Source organism: Temnothorax americanus, unplaced genomic scaffold (genome assembly GCF_048541705.1).
Source record: "Temnothorax americanus isolate GAGA-0224 unplaced genomic scaffold, ASM4854170v1 Scaffold12, whole genome shotgun sequence".
In the NCBI taxonomy this organism is placed as follows: domain Eukaryota; kingdom Metazoa; phylum Arthropoda; class Insecta; order Hymenoptera; family Formicidae; genus Temnothorax; species Temnothorax americanus.
The window spans coordinates 1,858,155-1,883,244 of NW_027509253.1; the positions used below are offsets into that span (position 1 = coordinate 1,858,155).

The 25,090-nt window shown below is 39.1% G+C and overlaps 4 protein-coding genes across 9 annotated transcripts; 2 read left to right on the top strand and 2 right to left on the bottom strand.

The window, feature by feature from the left end:
• The first annotated feature begins 195 nt into the window (after positions 1-195).
• On the top strand, positions 196-6,894 carry Lama (phospholipase B domain containing lamina ancestor). Its single transcript, XM_077426750.1, has 7 exons — positions 196-424; positions 3,030-3,290; positions 3,784-3,933; positions 4,383-4,629; positions 4,912-5,168; positions 5,455-5,695; positions 5,884-6,894. The coding sequence occupies exons 2-7, from the start codon at positions 3,181-3,183 to the stop codon at positions 6,526-6,528; spliced, it is 1,650 nt and encodes a 549-aa protein (XP_077282876.1). The 5' UTR covers positions 196-424; positions 3,030-3,180; the 3' UTR covers positions 6,529-6,894.
• A 613-nt stretch (positions 6,895-7,507) lies between these two features.
• Nmdar1 (glutamate ionotropic receptor NMDA type subunit 1) lies at positions 7,508-14,027 on the bottom strand. Its single transcript, XM_077426737.1, has 16 exons — positions 13,851-14,027; positions 13,433-13,684; positions 12,940-13,134; positions 12,664-12,764; positions 12,282-12,455; positions 11,948-12,061; positions 11,658-11,820; positions 11,266-11,476; positions 10,756-10,890; positions 10,416-10,573; positions 10,090-10,324; positions 9,748-9,896; positions 9,478-9,635; positions 9,204-9,376; positions 8,688-8,941; positions 7,508-8,295 (listed from the first exon to the last, which is right to left on the bottom strand). Exons 1-16 carry the CDS (start codon positions 14,025-14,027, stop codon positions 8,053-8,055), a joined length of 2,892 nt encoding a protein of 963 aa, XP_077282863.1. The 3' UTR covers positions 7,508-8,052.
• Positions 14,028-15,030: 1,003 nt separating this feature from the next.
• Sln (monocarboxylic acid transporter silnoon) lies at positions 15,031-22,314 on the top strand. Of its 6 annotated transcripts, none has more exons than XM_077426744.1 (9): positions 15,031-15,170; positions 15,553-15,752; positions 16,393-17,615; positions 18,286-18,551; positions 18,741-18,884; positions 18,961-19,262; positions 19,507-20,174; positions 20,570-20,790; positions 21,936-22,314. In XM_077426744.1, exons 3-9 carry the CDS (start codon positions 17,194-17,196, stop codon positions 22,112-22,114), a joined length of 2,202 nt encoding a protein of 733 aa, XP_077282870.1. In that variant the 5' UTR covers positions 15,031-15,170; positions 15,553-15,752; positions 16,393-17,193; the 3' UTR covers positions 22,115-22,314. The 6 variants fall into 6 exon arrangements, with proteins under 6 accessions (XP_077282870.1, XP_077282873.1, XP_077282872.1 ...); XM_077426745.1 differs by having other exon boundaries at positions 15,080-15,215; XM_077426747.1 differs by lacking the exon at positions 15,553-15,752.
• Positions 22,315-22,524: 210 nt separating this feature from the next.
• Positions 22,525-24,865, bottom strand: LOC143908908 (uncharacterized). Its single transcript, XM_077426754.1, has 3 exons — positions 24,702-24,865; positions 23,923-24,114; positions 22,525-23,708 (listed from the first exon to the last, which is right to left on the bottom strand). Exons 1-3 carry the CDS (start codon positions 24,750-24,752, stop codon positions 23,478-23,480), a joined length of 474 nt encoding a protein of 157 aa, XP_077282880.1. The 5' UTR covers positions 24,753-24,865; the 3' UTR covers positions 22,525-23,477.
• Between the last annotated feature and the right edge of the window lie 225 nt (positions 24,866-25,090).

The window sequence follows — 25,090 nt, forward strand, 5'->3', positions numbered from 1 at the left end:
CAAGTATATTTATCAGTTGGGCTTGGATTGAAATCGACGGTCGGCCGGTCGTGCCTTGGGACCCCTTCGTGTGACTTCCACAGGTGCGTTCAGCCATCTTTCTTGCACTCTCCATTCTTTAGTCATCGCTCCGACTTCAACATCAGGACGCTGACGCGACCCGCGGCTATAGTGGGGCACGGCGAATTAATGATGATGAAAGGGTCGGAGAGGAAGGGAAGTGGAAATACTGACGGCCAGCTGGCGGCGAGTCCGTCGACAGTCGGGAGAGACGAGCGATCGCGTTTGGATTGGAGTGTCGGAGCGACCAGTCCAGAGCACACGTATACCACACATACGCGCGAGGAATGTAATCCGTGCCCGATGACCCATTCGTTACCTGTGTACGACGCGCTGCAATTCAGTCTGCCAAATTTCATCCAGGGTGAGTGTGTGAACGAATGAATGAACGAACGAACGAGTCATGCGAAAGCCACGTGGGCCTCCATCACATGGCGAAATCGACGATCCAGCAAAGCTGAGATTCCCGAAACGCGCGAAAGTAATTCTTGCGGAAAATTGGAGCGAAATATGCTTTTCTACAGTTATATAGGAAAAATTAAATTTAATAGATTCAAACCGATTACGAGAGACGATCGTTTAACGGTGGAGCGTTTCGGCATTGTAATATTTCTAGGACAAGCAATGAACTTTCTCTACTTCCTTCGATTCTGACAGCTGGAAAATTTTCTGATGAAGAACGCATGTCGTCTGTGTTCTCTCAATTCCAGATATTTGCTAGTCGACTGATTTGCCAATTAATTTTCTAATTATGAGCAACAATTTTAATTTAAAACTCGAAAGATAATACATAAATAGATATTAAGAACGTAAAATGTAATGAAAAATGTAAATCGCAAGATTTTGTCGATTTTTTAATTAATTGTCTTCGTCAGAATAATTTTTGCCTTGGCAATCTTATCTTTTAATGTTTGTTTTGGCTCACGCTGCTTTTCCGGGACTGTTCTGGTATTTCCGCGTTGAATGCGTAACATTCATTTGCGTGTCGATGCATAATATTGTTCACATGATATTTTTATGCACGTGGCATACACGAGGTCAGTCTATCCGTCGCGACGGCGGCGGCTTCACGGTCACCGCCGCAAACTTTTTATTGTCAGTAACGGTCACCGGTAGAATGACGATGACTTAAATATAAGTATGATAAAAATTCGAAATTTTTCCACAGAAATGTGCAAGTTAATAGGATATTTTTTAATATCATCTTAATTTTTTTTAACCGGCAATGAATATTTATTAAAAATTAGAGAAAGATATTAACACACACGTACACAAATATGCGATAATTATGTAAAACATTACAAAGATATAACTTTGATAATTGTTAATCTCGCAGATTGATTTTTTAATTATAATATGAAATTATTTCATTAATAATTTATTAGGAGAAGAAAACGGAAAACAGAATATAATTAGCAGATAATCAATAATACTCGAGTGTTGAATTTGTTAATGAAATGTTCTCTACTGAATTCTTATTTATTTGCACAGAATTTTATTATAACATACGTAAAAATTTTCACATAGAAGGATAATTTCTTCCGCGCTGGCGGAAGGATCAAGTATTTTATACGCTACTGTGATAAGCGTGCAGCACTCCTTCCTGATAACGAGGACGCCTTTGAAACGCGAATAGCTTATCTGCTAATAATTCTGTAAAACTGGCACGTTCCGCGAAATTTTCCACGATAGTAAATCAATTCACAATGACACATTTGCACGCTCGTTTATACTTTGTAATGAGATAATTGAGTTAACGCTATTTGCCGGTTCTGTATAACGTTTCTTTTTTTCTTCTTTTTTAATGGAAATTTACTCTTACGTGAAAATTACGTAGGATACATTGTCATGCGATATATAGGTACACCGTTGATAAGAGAACACGCGTTAATTAGCATAGTATTTTTATCGTATCATCTTGTGAATATTTGTCTGTACTTGTCGCTAAGTCACCAACGAGGCGATAAGTGTTAACAAAACCCGATGACGCGCAAAGCACTATTTGCGGAGTATATTTCGCAAGTCGCAAACCGTGACCCTTCGAGAACGGAGATTGCGTCTGCGACAGAATACGTATGTACTGGCAGACAATTATTATTTTTAGATTGTTACTTGACGCGCGTTCCGCGCGAATATTCTCGCTTCTGCTATATTTATTTTTTTGCGTCGTTTTTTACAGAACTTTTTATTTGCATGATCCTTTCTAATTAAACAGATTATGAAATAGAGAGAGAGAGAGAGACTGGACCTCTCTCGTGTCCAGGAGAAGGAAAACAGTTTTTGCTTTATGGACTCAGTCCCGCATAAATCTGTTGAAACCTGAAATCGTGTGCGATTTTTTGGAAAAATGTCTGTCATATCGTATTTCGCGAAGAGCGTGACCTCAGCTGTAGATAAACGATTACACAATACGTCGCGTAACAGTATTGATAAAATAATTAGTAAGTGCATGATGATGTCCTCTGGAGAGTCTAATCTTATTGTTAAGCGATAATGAGAGCGAGAGCTAGATATCTTTGATTTGCAAGTGACTAATCTGATAGCAATTCCCAATCTTCTCCAGGAATTATTTATACTTATTGCTGAACTTCCACGTTCAAATGCACTTGTAAAACATAAAATCCGAAATACCGAATTGTAAACGTCAGTTTCAGATAATCGACTTTCATTATTATTTCTGAGCAACGCAAAATATTCACATTATTATATTTTCCCTTGTTTCCGTATATCACATAGATCTGAGAAAGGCAGAAGCCTTTGATTATAGGACGTTACAATTTTCTACAATTTTAATGTACCATCAAAAGGAAGAAACATTTAAATATTCAATTTCTACAATGGTAATTTGAATGAAAATTGACATAGGTCGATACGTTGGCACAGTTGCACATGGTAGATTTAGTTAAATAGAAGTTAGGTAGAAAAGGGATAGCCAGATGTGGTTTCTACAAATTTCTATATTGTTATAGGGACCAGGAAGGGACCTGCAGCTACGGACGGTCTTTGAAGAAGCGCCATAGAAAGCCCGCGGCGGATCAGGCGTCGGTAATCGATGGGTTGAGAACACTCTTTGCCATTTTCTTCTTTTCGTTATCAAGGTGTGTAGCTTACCGATGAGCCATGCTGAAGGTGGTCGGAGCCTCGTGGCTGCAGACGCGCATCTCCACCTACATCCTTGTCGCCGTCGCTCTTCTCGGCATCGGCGCCATTATTTTCAGCGAATATGGACAGTGAGTCGACAGTAATTTTTTAATTTTCTTGACAATCTCAGGTAGTCAAGTCCAAATTTTTCGTGTCGAACAATAACAAGTGAAACATAATGTGCATGTACGATGCATTAGCTGCAGATTCCACGTTTACGAATCCACAAAACATTCAATAGACACTTAATATTTTATAAATAATACGCAACAGCTTTATTCAAATTGCCGCAAATTACAGTAATTATAAATTTAATAACGATTTAATAACGAATTATTACTCGTTGTTATGAGTATAATAATCTCTCAAAAGTAAATTTAACTTTTTATAATTTTTTTTTTTTATTTTAGTACTAGAGCACGATTAATTTATAATTTAATTAATTTTTTTCTACTTTTTATTCTATGGAGCTCTTCGTATCAGACGTGAATAAAAATATTAGCCGCATAGAAATTAATTTCGAAGGCATAAGGGATGAAAATGCTTTCCCTAAAATTTTTCTAAACGGTAATGCATTTGCAGTGTTGAGAAAGATGGAACCTACTCGGCTACCGTATCGTGGAATCACAAGGGAGGATATCGCATCGACTTTTGGGGTCAAGGCAACGACCTCGCCGATGTGCGACTGAATGCTGCCCGTGCCTATTACAAGACCGGCATATTTGAATCTGGGTAGGTCAATGTCATTGAGCAAAGAAAATGTACAGTCATCGTTTCTGTGGAGATATTTGCTTTCGCGGCGTCGTCAAAGAAGCAGATTATTCCTAATCTCGTTTAAAATAAATTAGTTTCTTTCCCGTTTTTTAAATTCGAGAGAATCGTAATAATTTTAATTCATTTTATCCTATTAATATTATATTATAAAATATATATGTTTTTAACAAGTCTAATTATATGTGATTAAGACGATTGAATATATACATTCTAATGGTAGAAATGTAGCAGTTCTTTTCCCGCGGATGGTTCTATATTTATAATCATGTAAATAATCGTATATCTTTCAATGTAAATCGTAATCCATAGAAACCATACATCCGCTTCGTACGCATCAAATCAGAATATTCTGCAGATTTTACGTTTGATATGGATTAATTAAAATAAGCACATCGAATATATTCCAGATGGTCCATCATCGAAATAGAAACGTCATCGAAATATCCGGACACCGTGCAAGCTTACGCGGCCGGTTTGTTAGAGGGTAGCCTGACATGGCAAATAATCCACCATCATTGGCACAATACCGTCAACGTTGTTTGTGAAAAATGGGAAGGCGAATGCCACAAACTGATGCGATTTCTTCGCGAGAACACCGCCATCGTCCGCGAACGTGCCGAGCACTTGTCAGCCACGGATCCATTTTGGCACATGGTAAACAACATATGGGAATTAAAATTATGGATTAGACTTGGAATATTTCTTGAATTCAATAAAATTTTTTATAAGGAGATTTATTTTTTTTTATGCTAAAGATTTTGTGTGTGATCATGTATTTACTTTTATTATCTTTAAATTAAAAAAAAAAGCCAGCCAATAATTGCCCATGTCCTCGATGTATTGTATAGGTAGTTAAAACATAATATTTCAAACTTATTTTCTTCGATTTCGAGAATATGCATATGGTTGTAAACCGCTGTTATTTTCAATTTATAGGTGCGGCTATTCTACGTTCAACTGGACGGTTTGGAGGCTGGCTGGAGATTCGCGGTTCGTCGCAGTCGGCAGCCAGTGGAAATGGACAAAGAAGATTTCCTCTGGCTGGCGATGGCTGCAGATCTACCGGATCTCGAGCGAGCGCTGAACAGTTCTGAATCCTATCACGATTACATTAAAAGCACGATTTTCTTGAAAAGCCTATCCCGTGAAGGACTAAATCCGCTGATAGCTATTGGACATACCACTGCTGCACCGTAAGTTATTGTTATGTTATTATTCAGTATATATATTTTTAGTAAGAAATATGACTTATGTGAAGAAAAATAAAGAAATTAAAGAGAAAATTGACTTAAAACATAAAGATGTTTGTGTAAATATTGCTTTTATATCAAAATATGAGAAGAATAATTTTTAATTCGTTACTTTTGCATTTTTTCGCCGCGAGGAAGATCGAATGTGGGTATAGTATCATACTGATAAATAAAAGCGCTTCTCAATTACGCGGCATATCGAAGCTATCATCTCAAATTTCTCTTACAGATACGCTAAGATGTTGAGGTTGCTGAAGAAATATACCTTTGGTTACCATGTTCTGCCGTTCTTGAAAACTTCCGCGCCGGTACCAAGCAGATCTATCATAATGTCATCTTACCCCGGTGCTCTGTCGTCTCACGACGAGTTCTATTTTGTCCAAGGAGAGAATCGCGAGCTGATTATCGCTGGAACGCCACTGACAGTCACTAATCGCAGCCTGTGGAATCTCATGAATACGAAGAATCAGGTGAGCAAAAAAACTTTTTACACTTTAATTTCTACAATTTAATTTATTGCAGATATATGTGCGCATGTGTGTCGGAAAATATTTAAATAAGACAACTTACGAAATAATATAAATTTTGAATCGACTTCTATTATCCATTACTGCTTTCTTATGTTAGTAGTCAGTGCATTAACTTCCTTCTTCCACAGGTGATGTCATCCGCGAGGGTGATGGCGGCGAATCGTCTGGCAGTAAACGGATATTCCTGGTCTCGCAGCATGTCATTGCAAAATGGTGCTGATGTAGCGCGACAATGGGTCACCGTGGAACCGCGCGACGGCATTGTCTGGCTTGTCGAGCAATCACCGGGGCTTATCCGCACGGTGGATATCAGCGAGCGGTTTGCCGACACTGACGTGCTTTGGACCGTCGGGGAAGTTCATCTTCGCGAGACCAACGTGGGGATCAGCGAGAATGAGGAAGAGAACGACGATGTGGCAAAAAGCGAGCTGGTCGCGAGACTGCAGAGCAACATTACTACGACGGAACACTTTAGGAGGCTGATGCGAGGATACAGTCACGAGAAGTCCACCATAGAAAATGAAGATCAGGCACGGATTTCAATCAACAGAGGAGACCTGGAGAAAGTTGATATACCGTTCGGCATAATCGACACGAAAATCATACTGGCCGACGCTGACGGGGTGGAAAGTTTCGAGGCCACTTCCGGACCGAATATACCGGGCTCGACGCAGCCCTTCCAATGGTCAACCACTTTCCCCAACGTTTCGCACATCGGCCAGCCCGATATCTTTGATTTCGACAGCGTTACTCCTTTGTGGGTTTGGCTCTGAGTCATGATCATCTAAATACGTAAAAATAACGAAATTAATAACGATGAAAAGGTAACTTTTTGAATTTTTATTGGAAATAAAAATTGATCAATAAACTTAAGCAAAACAGTTGACTACTAAATGATAAAAGTCAAGAAATTTAATACATAAGTTAAAAAATTACTAAATTTGAAGATAATAGTGAACTGAAAAGAAAATTACCTTTAATTGACATTCGATCAATTATAGAATGTTGCTTTTCGATTTTCGATGTTTTTTCTGAATCTGGCTTAAATTTTAAATTTTAAGAAAAAGCTGGCTCATATGTTAGCCCACCTCTATCGTGTGAAATCTTTTAGAAAATAAAATAAAATAAAATAAATTTAAGCTACGAAATATTTATTTCCATTCCTTTTGACCGTTTCTTTCGTTGTTATTTCAAGTTGCAAGAAGTTATTTCGTCTTTTGAATGTTTCGCCGGGTGTGATGAAGTTGAACGGTCCAGCTGGTGGCTCACGTTTCGCGACCGCCTCAAGTTCGGCTAGTGCTAGTGCGTCCAGCGAAACGTTCACTGAACAGCAAAACTTTCCGAGCCAACCTTCCTTCCGTCTCCATTCCTTAAACTGCAGTCCTGCTCAACTGTGAGTTCTTTTTCTTCCACATCAGAATATGCTTCTTGACATCAAGCTATCCCTCGGCAACACCAAGGTACCCTTTTTCTACGCCTTTACCTTCGCCTACAGCAGGATATCGTTAGATCTGTCACTGGCTTGAATACTCCTGAAGACTAACTGGTATTCATTCTTTACTTCATTCACTTGGATATTTAAGTTCTTCTATGCCAAATTGTTTTAGTTTTATATAAGCACCAAGAATAATTTCAATTCCTGTTTTCGAAGAATTTATATCATATTGATAAAGTAATTTAATAATTTTAATAGATTTGGAAAATCTTAATAGATTTAAGTCTAAAAGGATAGTGTTATGTAAAACAAATTGGTCATATTTTAACATAATATATCTCCACAATCGACAAAACGTCCATGATATATCTATAATAAATATACATACATATACGTGTATACAAGCACAATGTTTCTTTCTCGTTGTAACAAATGAAGTAAATTAATGGTCTATTTAAAAAAAAACTTTCCCATATTTTAACATATTCACATGAATATGACTAACATTATTAAACATTATTGAATTTTTCAATTACATACAATTTATTTTCTCGAAAAATTAAATCATCTCAAAATCATTTACATATAAAACAAATAACATCTGCAACGATTCAATAAATATCAGAGATATCTTTAAGGTAGTCCACCACAATTTTCTATAAACATCTAACAAGCGAACAATTAATCATCTCAAATATATCCCACAGCTATTCGCCGATTATATTACGGATCACCCTGCGATCGTATTCCGCTACGCGAGGAAGATATTAGAATGAGTTTCATCCCATGGTGTAATCGGTCTACTAGGAACGTTCGGCGACGACGCTTCTTATTCGGTAAAAAACTACAAATCAACGTAAGATTAGACTATGAGATGCGACACATCGGCAGTGTAGGCGGCGGGCGACAATCGGATGTCGTCGGAGCGGGAGATCGGCCGTTGTCTCAGATCGCTGTCACCGGGCCAGGCGCGACCCGGGCTGCGCGAGCCCACGTTCGACCTGGCGACCGTGTCGACCGCCAGGCTCACCGTCGCGGGATCGTTCAGGCCGTTGCTCTGGATTCTTCGCTGTGTGACTATCGACGCCCGCAAAGTTTTCCGCTTCTGCTCACGAAACAATACGAATATTTAAAAGTTTACGTTGTACGAAATACGTTGTGGTCTACAATTAATATCAATTTCTACCAATGTAGATTAATTTTAGTCTTGGTTTAATTTATATTTTTTATCTTCTCTCCTAGTTCTCTAAAAATTGGAAAAAAATTAAAGTTAATCTGTATTGGTAGGAATAGACATATAAAGAGTGCTAAAGTCACGAAGATAGGATTAAGTTCTTAAAAGTAGATTTGACAAGTTTTTGACGGATAACTTTAAGAAATTTTTTAATAAATAATTTCGAGAAGCGAGAGCAATGCGTCTAATCGATCGGAATAAATTTGACGTAATTTGATTAAATCGACCCTGTCGACTTCTTTAAGTCGATTAAATTAAATTACCTCGATCATCCCTCGCCACTTGTCGGCCGCGTGTCTTGCCAGTTCCATCTTCCTCTGCTTACGTATTTGGTGCTTCTTGTATGCCATTTCGATTATAATTAGAGCGACTCCGCCGCCGATGCCGACGCCGACGACGATAAACACCCCTGCCATGTTCTCTAGACCGAGGGTGTTCGGCATTTTTTCAAACTGTTCGCATTGTTGCACGTTACCGTGCAAGATCCAAAGATTGTCGAGGCTTTCCATGAAACCACCTGTAAAAAGTGATTGCTAGCGATTAATATTTATTTTTATTATGCAAATTATATAATATTATTAAATTAAACTTAACATAAAATTAAATTTGATATATTTCTCCATATAATTCAATATTATTTAATATTTAACGTTTCAGATTACCACATCATGATTTCATAACAAGAATCATGATTAGCGGAAATAACAAATCTTGCTGTACAGAAAAATATAGCAACGCGCGAGCGTGAAGTCCTTTGCGTCGAAAATTGTTGCGCTCACTTTCGTGGAAGTCTAAGATCGCCAATGTCACAGCGTCCGCCCAAGGAGATCCTTTTTGCAAACCGATTCCGTAACCCGAGCGGCCGAACAATTCGCCAGCCGTCACCAATTCGCAATCTTGAGCCGCTTCGAACTCCAATCGCGAGCTATCCCAGATGAACGCCATTAATTTCCTGGAGAGAAAAAAATCACCATGGTCATGTAATACGCATTGAAGGTTTTCAACTTAAGCGGAGGATTAACGATCTCAAAAACCGAAACGTCTACCGCTTACCCAATTTTAATATCGCGAATCGCGTCTTCGGCAGTGTCATAGTTATTCGCCTCCATTGTACGGTACATATTGGACAATTCTACCTGGCGTCTGAAATACATGTCCACGGCGGATCCCTTCACCGTCGCGCACGTCAAATTCTCCATCGTGTTCCTGAGCTTTACATGCATCGCAGATATTCATATCAGAGAATGCACATCAGATACATTCATCTTTTATTCCCGGTGTATTTTTCGACAAGTAAAATAAATAGTTAATCTCGGTTCTTACTCGAGCATCGTTGATGCCGGTGAGCTTAGTTTTTGGTCGTTCCAAAACGAGGAACGCCGCCAAGTTGGCAGTGTACGATGCGACGATGATCATAGCGAATCCGGCCCACACCATTCCCAGCACGCGCGCGGAGAAACTCCGTGGGGTACCTACAAAAATACAAAATTTAATTAAATGGTAATGTGAAAAATGATCTAGGTCTAATACAAGAGAACTAGTTTAAAGATACTCTTCGGCATGGACTTTAAATTTTGAATTATCTTTTTCCTTTCTAGCGTTTCTCCCTCCAAGTGAGATGCCCGATTGAATGAACGAAAATGGGATGAAAGAAAGATACCTTACCCTCTCCTATACCGCTGTTTAATAATACACCCCAAGCGAACCAGATAGCACTGGATAGATTGAGGGCGTCTTCCTCGGTGCCGTCAGTGTTGGCCAGTCTGAATCTGCCGAAGGGTGAAAATCGATCGAGCAGGTACAAAACCAGCGCGACTACGTGCACCGATACCATCACGAGGATCCAAAGGGTGTTGCTGAACGGTTGTAAGAAGGAGACCAGAGTCGATGATCTCGAAGGCTGAACTCAGAAAAATATATTTTTTTGTTTATTTTTGCATAAAATGTACGCGACATTTTTATTTTGTACAAAATTAAGAGGAGACACTTACCTTCTTCTCAAGGATAGTGATACCCTGATATTTGAACGGTTTGCTGAATTCGATGAACTCGGCACGCTCGGGATTGATCGTTAATGGCGCGACGATCATGTCAGCCCGTTCGTTGACTATCTCGCCAATAAGGCCCGTCCATTCTTTTTTTCCTCCGACTTTTGATACATATATGTCGAAACGCGAGGAAGAAACAAGAAAAAACACAAGGTGGAGATTTAAATCGTTAATCTTCCGTTGTCTAAGAATTAATTTGGAAACTAGATAGATCTATATATATTCTATGTTTTCTTTAAAAATTTAATACATTTATATTTATATGTAATTCTCAATCACTTACCCGAGGTGTTTTTGATCACGTAGCTGCCAAACTGACCGTCTGGCGACAGGGCTAAACTGTATGTGAAGTTAATCATTCTCGCCAGCTCTTTTAATAAATCCACGCAGTATCCTTTGCAACAAAACATTTGCTTATCTGTTGGAAAGAAAAAAGTGAATTACACACACACACACACACACACATTCTATTATATTTCCCAGGTAGTATAATTTTTCGAATATTGTTGATCTGGTTAATTTTTTTTCAGCGGGAACATTGAAGACTAGTTTGAGCTGGTGCAATGTTTATTATCGCGACTAATTTTCGACTTTGATTAAATTTTGATTAAGTTTAACTGGTGATTTGATCGGCTTGCAGCATAATTTTTAATTCGCTTTCCATATGTTTGGAAATTAATAGTTCTATCCAAGCTAATAAACTAGCACAGGTATTATTTAGTAAGTTAATCAAGAGTTTGATTAAAATCAAGTTCTTGCTGTCCTGTTGATTAGTAAAAGAGTAATAACGCACCGTCCGTCATGTTGAAGTGCGGACAAGCGATCTCCTCAGGTAGACACTTGATCTCATTGTCGGGTAATTCGCGAACGTAAACGAACGGCTTTTCCTCGATCGTCAGTACTTTCAGATGCGTGGGTATCATGAAACCCTCGGGTTTGATCTTCAAACGACCCGGCCATATGATGTTGGACTCGTTGACTCGCAGCTTCATCTTGGTGCCGTTCTACCCAGCAACAAAGAAACATTACATTCGAAAAGGTTGTTCTATAGTTCTTGACTCAAGACGTGATATTTTACGCAAGTTGCAATCAGCTGCGATCATTACATAAATAAGTGTCTATCTAATTATAAATACTGCCTGTATTCACTGATCTCTCTTCGCTCACTCCGAATTGTCTACTTACAGCGGGATAAAAGTACTGCCCGACGGACACCTGCGTCTTGTTATTGTCTGGACCTGTGTACTGGATGTTGATTATATCATACTCGGCGAATATGCGGTCCCCGTTATCGTCGAACGCCACTTGACCCGTCGAACCATGCGGTAATACTTGCTTGCGAATATACCTAAGAAGACAGTAACGAAGAATAAGGGGGACGCGATGGAATCTCCAATGTTACCAGAGATTTGTGGCAAGAAAAAGTTTCAAATTTCTCAGAGAATTAGGCGTGAGAAACAATAATGCGATCTTACTGGAAAAGAGTCTTGCCAGTTTCCCATATGGAGCCGGAATCGCTGCAGTCCTTCGGCGCCTCGGTAATCCTCTCTGTCTGATTCATCGTTCGCAACGCGGACACGAGGACGTATCTAAAAAACACGTAGAGAAACAAATGCAGGGAGAACAAGTCTTTATGTCTTTAATGAGCCATTCGAAATTTCTTTGAGGTAAGAAATTCTTATTTTTAATTATACGAGAGAGAGATGTATGATATCTAAAATAAGCTTAGAACAAAAAAATCGATTCCAGGGAAACTGAAGGTAGATGTGCAACGCGATCCGGACCGAGTCGGACAGTAGATATACTAACAGGCTGTCGCTTATATGTGCTTTCTCCTGGGTAGCGTTGATCAGCTTCAACCCTAGCAAGCCGTCCGGCGCGTTCGGCGCGTCCAACGCCTGCTCGGTGACGATCCACACGTATCCGGCGCCGGTCATGTTCAGATTGGCGGCGTCGTTGAAGATCACTTCCGCGTCCTTCTTCCTGTTCAGAGAAGTTCATTTAAGTATCTCCGCAACCGAGGTTCGCGTACGAGATTGATGTTAAATGGTCAAAAATTTAAAAATTGTAAGACGATGTTACTGTTAACGTCGCGTGGTTACAGATCGTTTTGTTTCTCATATTTTAGAATTTTACTCTTCGACATTTCCCATTTTTACAAGATTTGTAAATGTCAAGTTACGATACTCACGAGGCGTACATGAGGCAGACTCTCGCCTGTGCGCTTTTCATCTCCCTCAATTGCTCCTCGAAGTTGTGCAATCCCGGTTCGAACTCGATGACTGATTCGACCTGAAACAGTAATCTAGTAACAGGAAATTTGTCTCTCTATAACTATTGAGGAAATTACACAGCTACTAGTAAAATGTAAGTCTATAAATCTATAATCAGTGTAGCTAATAGCTAAAGTATTTCGTAAAATTAACATGACGAATTAATAACACGTACAAACTAATATGCAACGTACTTGCACTTTGATCTCTACGTCATCCTCCAAATTCTGCGATGTCGTCTGGAAACGTCCGAGGAGCGCGCGGCCGTCCGTGTCGGAACTATGGATGAAGATAATCTTCATGTAGTTGAAGTGCTTCAGCAGTTCCACCCAGACATCTGCTTGATGAGAGTACGGCGGTACAGTGCGCAAAAATGAAACATGGATGTTCTGGAAGGACATTATCATTTAGTTACCGCGATTGAACACAATGTAGAACCAATCGCTTTTCATTTGGATAATATAAAATATAAGCGATACATTAATTTTTCAATTTTTTAAATTAATTTTTTCAAAAACATTGCAAGCTTGTATGAAACTTAAGCAAAAAAAATACCTTTGGTTTACTTTTGCGCAAAAAGAATGCTGTTCTTTTTCAGATTTTTTTTTTGTATCGATTCTATATTAATTTTGCCTTAATTTCCATGTCGATTATTAAATTAAATTTTATTTGTTATATCCTGCATACTTTGTCCGAGAAGGCGGAATCCCTGGACGATATACCGATCACGGGTATGTGATAAAATCCGCTCGTATAGGAAACCGCTGCCGGTGATAAGTCGCCTGTAAGCGGATGCGACACCACCACCGCGTACACCTGTTCGGCTATCAAAGATTTGCAGACGCTCAATGCGGTTCTTATAGGGCTGGAATCCATCTCGATTACCGTATGCTTGTATGTTACCCCTTTATTGACGTATTGGGAATCGAAATTGAGATGCTGAAATTGAGGTATATATATATGTATTTATATATATGTATACGTGTAGAGAATAGATATAATGTACAAGCACATATTATAATGCATAGAACTCTTTTTAGAGATAAATTTAACATTTATTATTGTAAATCAAGAGAGAGAGTTTTATCATATATATTAATCTTACGTCAATCGTTTTCTCGAAGTGCTCTTTGCTGTCAACATTGGAGAGAACGCCGCCGATCTTGAAGAATCTTGGATTGTTATGGGTCATAGTCCTGGCGAGTACGAGTCCTAAACGCGGAGCATTGTGCAAGATAATGAAGATGAGTGACAGTATAGTCTTCACCCGTAATTTCTTCATTGTGTAGCCCTGTAAACAAATCCTCACGATAAGTCAACGAGTTATTAATTTTTTGACGATTGATATTGGAATATTGTTTGAGGTGAGAATATACTTTCAACTTGATATCTAATGCACTTATAAATAATTTTAACAAAAGATTAATTCGTATTATTTAATTATTACTTATATTATTTGTATTATTATTTAATTTTTTTGCTAGAATTAAGATTATAATATTATTAATAATTAAACAAAAAACAATTTACTAGTAAATTATCAATAATTTTAGATTTTATAAATATATATTTTTTAGTTTAATTTAAAGAAATTAATATTAGTAGTGTTTGATATTTTAATATAACTTGTCTAAATTATAAAACATTTAAAAATTGGTGTCTTTATTCTTCAAATATAATAAATTAATATATTTTATTACAATTTTTATGATCTTAGATATTTTTCGATATTAAACGCCAGATTCCATTTTTTAAAATAAGCTTTATGGAGAGAGACTATTTTATCAACTATAAATAATACTTTTCTTGTCTCATTTATTATATCAAAAGAATAACTGGGTCATTAACGAGTTTGCATCCTTTCCTAGAATAAACAGCCTCCGCCCATTTTCGCGATGAAAGTTTCTCGTATTTTTGTAACGTCAAACAAAATATTATTTCAATTCGTGCTTTTCTACACGTTTTGCTCATCCTCGATACTTATTTATGTTCAAGGTTTACGTGTTTTAGTATAATTTAACTTATTTCCTTGCATTGTACAAACACACATAGGTATTTAGAAATGATAATCGCTGTTGTTATCGAAAATTGCACTGCGTTTTAGTCGTAGTTCGCGTATCCTAAAAGGAAACTTAAACAGCTTACTCACAGTATAATTTCTGACGCTTTAATATATGCACCCTATTTTATATATCTCTTTGGATTGGATCTGGAGCGAGACGGATCTTCAAGGATCCACTCAGAGAATCTACTACTATTTATTACATGTCAAAACCGGTCCACGCCCGAGGGAAGCGCACTTTGGAACAGCCCAAGCGCTAATGCCGAGCCTCGAGATAGAGCGCGAGGGCGCGCAGGGGATGTAGCCGGAGATTTGTCATTGATCCAGTCGGATGCTGCGCGTAGAAGTCACCCCCGCCACGAGGTTCGATCGCGGAATCGCCAAGTTCAAACGATGCCAATCGAAACAGTATAGCTGCGATAATATTCCTCAACATTTAATATTATTATTTTATTATTATTGTTGTTGCTTTCATCGTTACTACTCCCGTGAAAGCTTCGCTATGTATACTGTACAAAGTTTATCTTACAAGCCTTTTTTATATCAACGGAAGATAATTTAATGAGATGAATTGATCGTTTTTTCGTAAATTACCAAGCAATATTGAATAATACTAGATCAAATAATAGAAAACAATCGTTTTCTTTTAATTGTATTCACGTGCATAATTAAATTATATCTGGATGCAGCAATTTGCGAAAACGATTAAACCTGCGCAAACTTCTCCCACAATTACTGTTACCAGGTAATTACAGCAATTGAGGGCGAACAGTGCACGCTAGATGACGTAATGACGAGCGAAGGCCGAGACGTCTGGGAAACAATCAGCTTAAACCGCAATGCGATGCGCTTTCTAATGAGATTTTGGACAAACAACGTTTTGCGAGTGATTAGCAATTTACTTTAAGTCGAGGAAAGGCGATTGAAATAACAAATGATACGGCAGTATGTAAATTTTACGATTTAATAATATAGTTGAATTGACAACTGCGATTTTCGATTCGACAAAGTATACTCATTATATCTCTATGAATAAGTCGATGAAATATACTTATTATATCTCTGTATTTCTGAAACATAGGTTTATTTATTCGACCACGTTACGGAACGTCATGCTTTAAAAATTTCAATTCCAAACAGTCCTACGCAAACAGAATGTCTCCTGATAAGAACGTTAAAATGAGAACGTTGAAGCGATACGAATTCTTAAAATTCTCAAAAATTCTTTTTGCTCATTAGAATATTTTTTTCTCAAAATAATATCCGGTTATTAACATTTTCTGTGCAAGGTCTCAAGGATAAAAATTGTTTTCCTCATTTATCATAAAGTTTAGAATTTTTGCTGGAAATATAAATATGTATTTCCTAAACGTAGAGATATAAATGTAGAATTAATTTTGATAATCAAAGCAATTTCGATTTTCTCAATGCGATCAGATATTCGAAAAGTCAAATCTTTATACGCAAATTATTTCAAGCGTAGTGATTCGATTTTTCTTTCTCTCGTTAAAAAACTTGTAATTTATTTGCGTAGATTCAAGCATAGTGTAAATTTTATGTATTTAAATGGGTTTTATTTTTTCAGAATAATCAAGTCCCATCCAACATTTTGGCTGTTAACGTTCTATACAAAAAGTGCTTCAAATGTAGCGACTCTTTTGTGTCAGAAGACTTCCATGCAGTTCCATATTCATGTAACCCAGTTTCGTTCGTTCAAAAATGATGGCTCTTGTCTCGCGCCCGTCACACGCGGTGGTTTTTCCCCCTGTCAGCTCCATTCGCACGTGGATCGCGGATGATTTCCGCGAAGACGCCTTTGCGCGTCAGCGTCACCGACGTATCGATCCCACTGTAAATTTCCAGTTAGTAGCAACCCTCCACCAGTCTGCGTGCGCACCCCACTCGTGTTCATCGAGAGGGTCTCAGTCTACATTAGAAAGTCGGGAGAAGTGCTTCGGCAGCCAGACAAAAGACGCTGACCGTCGACCATTGACAGTTTTATCTGCCGAGTTTCCAGTTCGGGGCGAGCTCGTCTTTGAAAATCAAATCAAGCTGCACCGAAGCCCTTCCGCTGAGGGGCTGAGGGGTACAAACAAAAGGGAAAGAAAGATAACGAGGGTTGCGTGAAAACAGCGCCCCTACGATAACAGACAGACATCGCGTCCAGGTAGACAAATTCCGTTCTCCAACTAGTGGAGGAGAAGCAGGCGAGAGGAGGGTGAACGCGCCAGGCGGTGACGATCGAGAGCGAGGAAAGAGCTCGAGGAGCCGCCGGGACGAGACCAGAGAGACCAGATCGAATAAACCACGCGCGACCAACCAAGCAACACAATCCAATGTATTACGGTCCCCCCGGTTCCGCCGAGGAAGCCGCCGCCGAGGAAACATGTCGCTACCACGGGAATGGAGCTTTCAGGACGCGTGTAGGGCGTCGAGCCTGCTGGCGGACGTCGACGTCGGCGGCGTCGGCGTCGGCGGCGTCCCTACGGCGGCGTCCCAGGAGATGGCTGTCACCGGGAGCAATCTCATCGACGAGAATATGAATGATCAGCCGGCGACGCAGCTGGGCTCGCTGTTCTCCATCCACTCGGCGCCGGTGTTCGACCTGAGCAGCATCGCCGGCGGGGCGCCGTCGCCGAAGCGGCCGGCGTCCCTGGCGGTCCAGGCGACGGCGACCTCGACGCCGATCGTGCCGCCGCACCTGCAGAGCCCCGAGGGCACCGTTGCCGAGGACGAGGACAACGACAACCTGCTGACGATATCCAGCCTCACTGCCCGGCCGCTCATCGCCAAATCCAGGGAGCTCAGGTCGGTGTACCGTCGGAGTGAATATTGTCGGGGTGGTATATTGACCCAGGTATCGGGAAGACCGATTCTGTACGTGCTTGCTTGTACCCCGACAATCCACACGTGTTTCATCCCCCTTTGTTCGTCGCGCTGCTTATCGCGGTATTGTCGCATGCGAAACGTGTCGTTCCCGTTTCTGAGGAAACGAAACAAACACGTGCAGTTGACAAAATGTAGTAATTTAAATTTAATAGATATATAAATGTTATATTCTTTAGGAAATATCTCTCAACATGTCTCAATAATCGAAAACGTACGTTCAACTTTAGTTCGTGCACGTTAAATTTTATGTGCCAATATCCCCATTTTTCTTATGTGTTTATACTTTTATATTTATTATATCTTATATTTTTCTTCCCCACGTGTGAAATTTGTACCACAGATTGTTCCTGTTTTGCAAACAAGAACTGTTATTATAATCTTTTTTTGAACTTTCCCCAGTACCAATTTCCAAATGTCAAGATGAAAAAAAAATATATATTGAAACCGTCGAGAGAGAGAGAGAGAAAGAGAGAGAGAGAGAATTTTGCTAAAATATTTATTACATAAAGTAGTCGTGGGTAGTTTCCGCATTTTTGTAATTAGCGAGTGATTAATATTCGCTCGAATAACGGTTTCGATCCTGATCCAGATCCGCTAGGTATACGGCCCCGAAGAGGAGAAAGTCCCGGCAGAGGAACGAGACCAGGAAACCCCGGAACACCACGTACGTCCCGCTGGACGGCGGGTACGGCTGGGTCGTGGTGTTCGGCGCCTTCTTCGTGCAGTTCTGGGTGGCCGGGCTGGTCAAGTCCTACGGCGTGCTCTACGTCGAGGTCATGGAGACCTTCAAGGACTCATCCGCCTCGGTCGCGTCCTGGATACCAGCGATTCTGACGTGCCTATGTCTAGCGCTTGGTGAGTCGTCGTCCTCGTCATTTAGGTTCCTAGCTGCGCGTCTTCGCGATCTCCGTTTCTCGGAAAGAGCTCATCGGAACGAGCGAAAGTCATTGATGCCTATAATCCGTAGTCAGCTGGCCTTGTTTGTTCGCGTCATCAATAATAACATATAATCGAGGCGTGCTAAATCGATATTTCGTTTCGCAGCTCCGGTGACGAGTATGCTCTGCCAGAAGTACAGCTGTCGAGCGGTGGTTTTCGTGGGAGGACTTTTTTGCGCCCTAGGACTTACAACTAGTTACTTCGCCACGCGATTGATACACCTCTTTTTTACATTTGGAGTGCTGACAGGTTTGCATTTTGAATTTCAATCCTTTTGCCACACTCTTCCCTCAGTCAGTCCTTCAGGTATCGCGCGTCCTTGCAGGTATCGGCGGTGGCTTGTCGACAACGCCGGGTATAATCCTGGTGTCGCAATACTTCGACAAGCATCGCGCCCTGGCGAACGGGATCTGCGTGTCCGGCACTGCCGCGGGCAGCTTCGTATTCCCGCTTCTGATCGAATTTCTGGTGAGGGACTTCGGCTTTCACGGCACGGTATTGCTATTAGGCGGTTGCATGCTGCACGTATGCGTCAGTGCGACACTGTACCGACCATTGGATGAAAATTATGCCCCTGAGGAAGACTCGGTCTCGGTGGAGAAGTTTGAAAAGGAACTGAAAGAGCAGGTACAATCGGGTTCTCGACCGATATATGTTATACATTTACTTCATATTTATTATTATGTATATGTAGATTGTTTATAACGTATATAATGATATATTTTCTTTAAAAAAGATTGCAAACATCCTAGTTTTCTCATTCGGTTCACGTATATAGATTTACTCATATAGCAATGAGTAGGTAATGAGAGGGATATCGATTGTAACAAAAATCAATGGCAATTTATAACTCATCGGCTCACATGATCAGGAGAAGTCGAAGCAACAAAAATTGGAATTACTGTTCGCCAACGATCCGACTGCCCGGCACAACATGCTGAACGAGCTGTTCCACCAGAACAGCGGCGTGGTAGCGGTCGAGCTGACCGACAGCGACGAGGAGAAGGATGTGATGGGGGAGGGTCTCCGTATGAAGCCCATTTCCAAGATCCGCAGCTCCAGTATCCTGCACAGCGTGGAGGACCTGTCGACGGACTCGACATGCGTGTACAAGGCCGCCAGATCGTCGCTCAGGTCACTAAAGTCGTCCGCGACGGCGATGGGCCCGCCGGAACAGCAGCAGCAGCAACAGCCGCCGCCATCGCCGCCGAACAGGATGTCGTCCTTGACATCTCGCAGCATCACAGGATCGACGGACTCTAAGATTACGTTCATGCAAAGACTGACGCGCTATATCGACCTGTCGCTGCTGAAGAATCCGCAGTTCATCATGATGTGCTTCTCCGTCAGTCTGATGTCCACCGGCAGCCCGTACATGTTGTACTACCTGCCGGCATACGTCCACGCCGCCGGCTACAGCAAATCGGAGGCCGGATACCTGGTGGCCATCTCCGCCGTTCTCGATTTGTGCGGCCGGCTCGGCCTCGGTTGGCTCTCGGATCTCAAGCTGTTCGATCGGCGAAAAGGGTACATCGGCAGGTGAGCCTCGTAAGATACCTGAAACGTCGCGAGATATCACGCTAATTGGAGATAAACACAATTAATTATGCTTTAAATAAAACTCGTTATATATCTCATCCTGATAAATTATGAATATCGACTCCGGAAGAAATATTTATGGATCGTTTCTATTTGCTTCACTCGTTCCGAGATTGAAAACCGCGTTTAGGAGAATATTTTGGGATCCTGAGAAATATTCTGGGATACCATCATCGTCACTTCCGTCTGAATATTTAATGAACGAACAATAATTAATTATTCCGATCCGTTTTAAATATCTTCAGATGGATTCTTTTACGTTAGAGACGACGAAACGAGAACATAGTCATTGAATTACTTTACTGAGTGGTCTCTCTTTTTTTGTCATCGAGCAGCGTGGTGGGTGCTGGTGTGGCAGTCTTGGCGATCCCGATGGCTCACTCCTTTTACGTGCTGGCGTGTTCCGTCGGCATGTACGGGTTGTGCCTAGGCTGTTGGTTTCTCCTAGTTCCCGTCCTGCTCGCCGATCAATACGGCACCGACAAAATATCGTCCAGCTACGGTCTCGTGAGGATGTTCCAGAGCTTCGGGGCGATCTCGATTCCGCCCCTCGCAGGTACGTCGCTGCACCAGAGGCTGCACTGCAATCGTTTTTCAAAGGCAGCAGATGCTCTTTAATTTCGTCGAGCGAATTCTCTCTTCTCTTCCATTTAATTCGAATTCATCGACTGTCCTGTGTATTATGCAACCGTGGAAAAGTACACGTGCAACTCTCTCGCGTTACTTCAGAGACTACAGAGAAAATATTGAGTCGCGTATTGCGACTTAATTATTCGCGTTAATAATTACGTCCAAGAGTGCGGTGATAAAAATATAAAGGCTGCACGCGCACACATATATGCATGTGTTTCACAACCGCTACTATATAGGGTGACTTTTTTTTAATAAATAAGTAGCGATCGACGCGTGTGTATAACATAGGGTAAATAAATGTTGACATTCTTGGTCATAAACGGGATTTTGTGTCGACTTAATTATAATTTTTTGTGAATTTTATACATTTTGTCTTTATCCTCTTGAATCAACATGTATGTGTAAATGGCTGTTTTTTTCTTTTTAAATTATTTCGAGAGTATTGTCTTTGAGGATTATCGCTTGCACTTTCTCGAATTATTTCTTTAGATTTTTATTTAAACTACGTTATATGTAATTCTATCTCAATGTATTTTTTTTATCTTAACAAACTTGTGCGATGTAGTTATATTGATTGCTCGGATAATTTTAAAATAGATAAAACACTGCAGCCATTACTAATTTGAAATCGATTTTTCTTTGAAGAAAATGTCAGGTATAACATGTTAAGAATAACATTTAAATATGTTAAAGATAACATTTTCGCGCAAGCTGAACTACATGGGTAGATAAATAGCGAAATATTATTTCTTGTTTAATTTGAAACTTGAAACGTATTTTAAACTAAGTTTTGCGAAGTAAAGACGATGATAAATTACAATTTCACATTTTGCTACGAAAAACGGATTGCACAAATTAATTAAAATGTTTATATCCCGTCACTTGAAATGTGTAATTGCATTCTATACACATTGACATATATTTATTTAAATTGACGTATTTGTTTATCTTTATGCGATTCTCTCTAATACATATAATTAATTCTATATCTGATTAATTCTTGGGATTTTAATTACCGTTTATATTATACTGACTGTATAATAATATATCGATAATAAATTGTTCCAGGCTATCTCCGCGATGTAACCGGAAGCTACACCGTGTGTTTTTTGTGTATGGGTACATGTATGGTCATAGGGGGTTTACCTCTGCTTTTGGTTTTCAACGAGAACCAAACAAATCCAACAAAGCTGCCCGTGAACGCCGAAAATAACAATCGTCAGGAGGACACTACCGTGAAAGGGTAAATTATTTTGAAAATGTGATCGTTGACTATAAAGTGATTTAATGTGTAATAGGAAAATAAATAAATCGTAACAGTTGTCACTAAAAAAAAAATGATAACATCATGATGCTTATTGAACATCTCCAAAATTGACTCCCTGCCACTTTTTATGTCACACGCCATCAGGTAAATTTAATTAAATAAATACGGATTAGAAATTGACATAGTCACGCTCTATTTATCCCATCTTATCATTCTCAAATTATTCTTCAAGTTCTCATTGCACTTCAATTCAATGTCCGTGTTCTGTTAAGTATTCTTTCAAATAAATTTAAATATTATTCAGCGAGAGATTTAAAGTACATATGCCTCACAAGAATGTTCACGAGTCATAAATATCTCACGAATAGTAAATGTATTAAATAAGCGATCTTCAAGAAGGTTCCTATATTTATTATTTACATTTTACATATTATTATTACAGTTATATACAAAAAATCACTTTTTATTAATTCAATGTTCTTAAATATGAACATCGTATACGTATGTATAACTAAAAGGATGATGACTACTACATAGAAAAGTATAATAAATTGATGTTTTGAATAGGTATGCACGACATTTAAAAAACGATAAATATAATCTATAATATAAATTTTTTACAATATATATATATATTGTGTATATATATATATATATATATATATATATATAAATCTTTTCACAATAAACCTATATATTTACACGTTGAGTTATAGCTTTTACGTATTTCTGTTTCTTAATCTTTAAATAGGTATGTGTAGATATGTATAAATATGATTGCTACGAGTAATCTCGAAAGATTTTAATTTGTTAAAGTGTAAAATCCGTATTTGGATTCTAAGCGCTATATATGGCAGTCCGATCGCAAAAGTCTCATGCAATGATTATCTGCGTTGTCCACGACCACTCTGTCAGAATTCCAAGAACAATCCTGAAAATCTGACGATTATATTCAGCGCTAAATGGTGGAGTACAAATAGTACAAGTGTAACGCACAATTCAATTGCAAGTTTACATATTCCGTATGCAGAAGCTTCGAAATGACATCACAAGTCTTAATCACAATGAAGAGAAAAAAAAATAGCACATAAGAGTGCTATGAAAAATTACATCGATCGGAGATTTTCATGGCAGTTGTCTCTGTATGGAGACGTGAAACTCGATGTAAACTCGGTAACTTTAATTTTCAATACCATGTATATAGGATCAATGTATGCGGTGCACCGTAATGCGTAAGTTCATTTCATTTTTATCTCACCAACGTGCGTAATAAAGCAATCACGTCGGACTAATGGTCATTGAGATCGTCAAAGGGATACATGCGTCTATATTTATCGCAGATTTCACGTAGGTTTCCAAGCCACCACTCTCATCTTGTTGTTCAGTTCCTGTAATATGAGGGAGCAAGTGAGCTGCTTCTCGGGAGATAATCCATTGATCCCGTCCATTTCGTCATCGTCGTCGCCCATGCCACTGCTGCTGCCACTCTTGCCCTTTCCCTTTGCTTTCCGTTTCTTTTTTTTGTTCAACTGTCGACAATCGATATCATTCGCATTGTCCGTGGTCCGTCTGATCTGAAAGAACAGAGTTGCTTTTACAGTTAGCTACGTGTATGCATTATAAGAATATCAAATATTCTTTCAAAAAATATATATTGGTATACATATTAAGAAAATTATGCAAATATTAATATTTTGCGTGTAGCAATAATTAAACTGAAACAAGATTGGGATCTAATAAATCTATATGTTTCTAAAAGGGTTGAAAGGTAATGGTTCTATTTTCTACCTTGGCACTTTTCTTCATCTGCTTGTCATATTCCAAGGCGTCATAATAATTTGGCTTCTCGCGTTTAACGCGATTTGTTCTTCTAGTCTTCATCACCCCGCTGTCAGGGCTGGGTGGACTACTTTTGATAGAGTTGCGCCGTGCGTTGAAAAAAGAATGTCCACAGGGACATGCTTTGCAGGCAACGGGTACCTTATCGCAAAAGAGAAACATACCAAATCTGTTAATCGCCATATTTTCAATTTGGTACACAATTTATATATAATTAATTTGATATGTCAAGTATAAATATAAAATAATATAAAATCTACAAGATTCTCATATAATAATGTATTATTAAAATAATGTATTATTAATAAAATTGTTAAAAAATAGTAAATTATAAACATAAATATATAATAATTCGATAACTGCCATTTTTCTTATTCAATTATAATAAATCAAAATGCGGAGAATGCGTTCATGCAACATATTTTTCTGGGAAAAAAAAAAAAAAAAAAAAAATGATTTCTCACATCTCATTTCGATAATCTGCACATTACATTAAATTTTATTTTACGACAAAATTGAATAAAATATAAAGATTATAAAGATACATAGTATTTATAAATAGTAAAAATGGAAACTAGTGCCTCGTGGCAGGTGTGGAACGTTACATTACAAAATGAGACATATTATAATTATACGAGACATATTGTAAACACATGTTTGTGTGTGTGTGTGTGTGAAATATTAAAAAATACATGTACAATTTACAACACGCGATGAGAATTGAATACCTGCTGCTCGCATTTCGGGCATCCTTTGCTAATCGTTTTAGTCTTGGCCATATTTCGAGCCGAGCCGTTCGCGAACGATACTACTTCCGATTAGGAAATGTAAACATGACAATCGTAACAAAGAAACAAGCAATTATTGGCTTTTTGATGCGCGCACTCAGCGCCGCTTCAGCGATGTCAAAACTCCCGTAGACAAACTCGAAGCTGTTGTAAAGACTTTCACGTCGATAATTGCGGCGCGCCGTCGGTAATCATTGACGGTCGGTAAAACAGCGATCGCTTTTATCGATCTTTTTTTAATATAAAATGTCAAAATTTAAATTCAAATTAGCGTGAAATGTCAGAGAATGACAAAAATCTTAATTTTAAGGTAATTCCATGATGAAAGG

Bases quoted from the DNA above. Each gene is read 5' to 3' on its own strand.
- Nmdar1 (XM_077426737.1), bottom strand. From the start codon at position 14,027: ATGAAGAAATTACGGGTGAAGACTATACTGTCACTCATCTTCATTATC. The intron at 13,685-13,850 runs GTAAGATTAATA...CCTCAATTTCAG, and splicing joins ACTTCGAGAAAACGATTGAC to CATCTCAATTTCGATTCCCA. The intron at 12,062-12,281 runs GTTAGTATATCT...CGTGTTTTTTAG, and splicing joins GCACATATAAGCGACAGCCT to ATACGTCCTCGTGTCCGCGT.
- LOC143908908 (XM_077426754.1), bottom strand. From the start codon at position 24,752: ATGGCCAAGACTAAAACGATTAGCAAAGGATGCCCGAAATGCGAGCAG. The intron at 24,115-24,701 runs GTATTCAATTCT...TTTTGCGATAAG, and splicing joins GCCCGAAATGCGAGCAGCAG to GTACCCGTTGCCTGCAAAGC. The intron at 23,709-23,922 runs GTAGAAAATAGA...CTGTTCTTTCAG, and splicing joins AGATGAAGAAAAGTGCCAAG to ATCAGACGGACCACGGACAA.
- Sln (XM_077426744.1), top strand. From the start codon at position 17,194: ATGTCGCTACCACGGGAATGGAGCTTTCAGGACGCGTGTAGGGCGTCG. The intron at 18,885-18,960 runs GTTTGCATTTTG...GCGTCCTTGCAG, and splicing joins TACATTTGGAGTGCTGACAG to GTATCGGCGGTGGCTTGTCG. The intron at 20,791-21,935 runs GTACGTCGCTGC...AAATTGTTCCAG, and splicing joins CTCGATTCCGCCCCTCGCAG to GCTATCTCCGCGATGTAACC.
- Lama (XM_077426750.1), top strand. From the start codon at position 3,181: ATGCTGAAGGTGGTCGGAGCCTCGTGGCTGCAGACGCGCATCTCCACC. The intron at 3,291-3,783 runs GTGAGTCGACAG...ATGCATTTGCAG, and splicing joins ATTTTCAGCGAATATGGACA to TGTTGAGAAAGATGGAACCT. The intron at 3,934-4,382 runs GTAGGTCAATGT...AATATATTCCAG, and splicing joins ACCGGCATATTTGAATCTGG to ATGGTCCATCATCGAAATAG.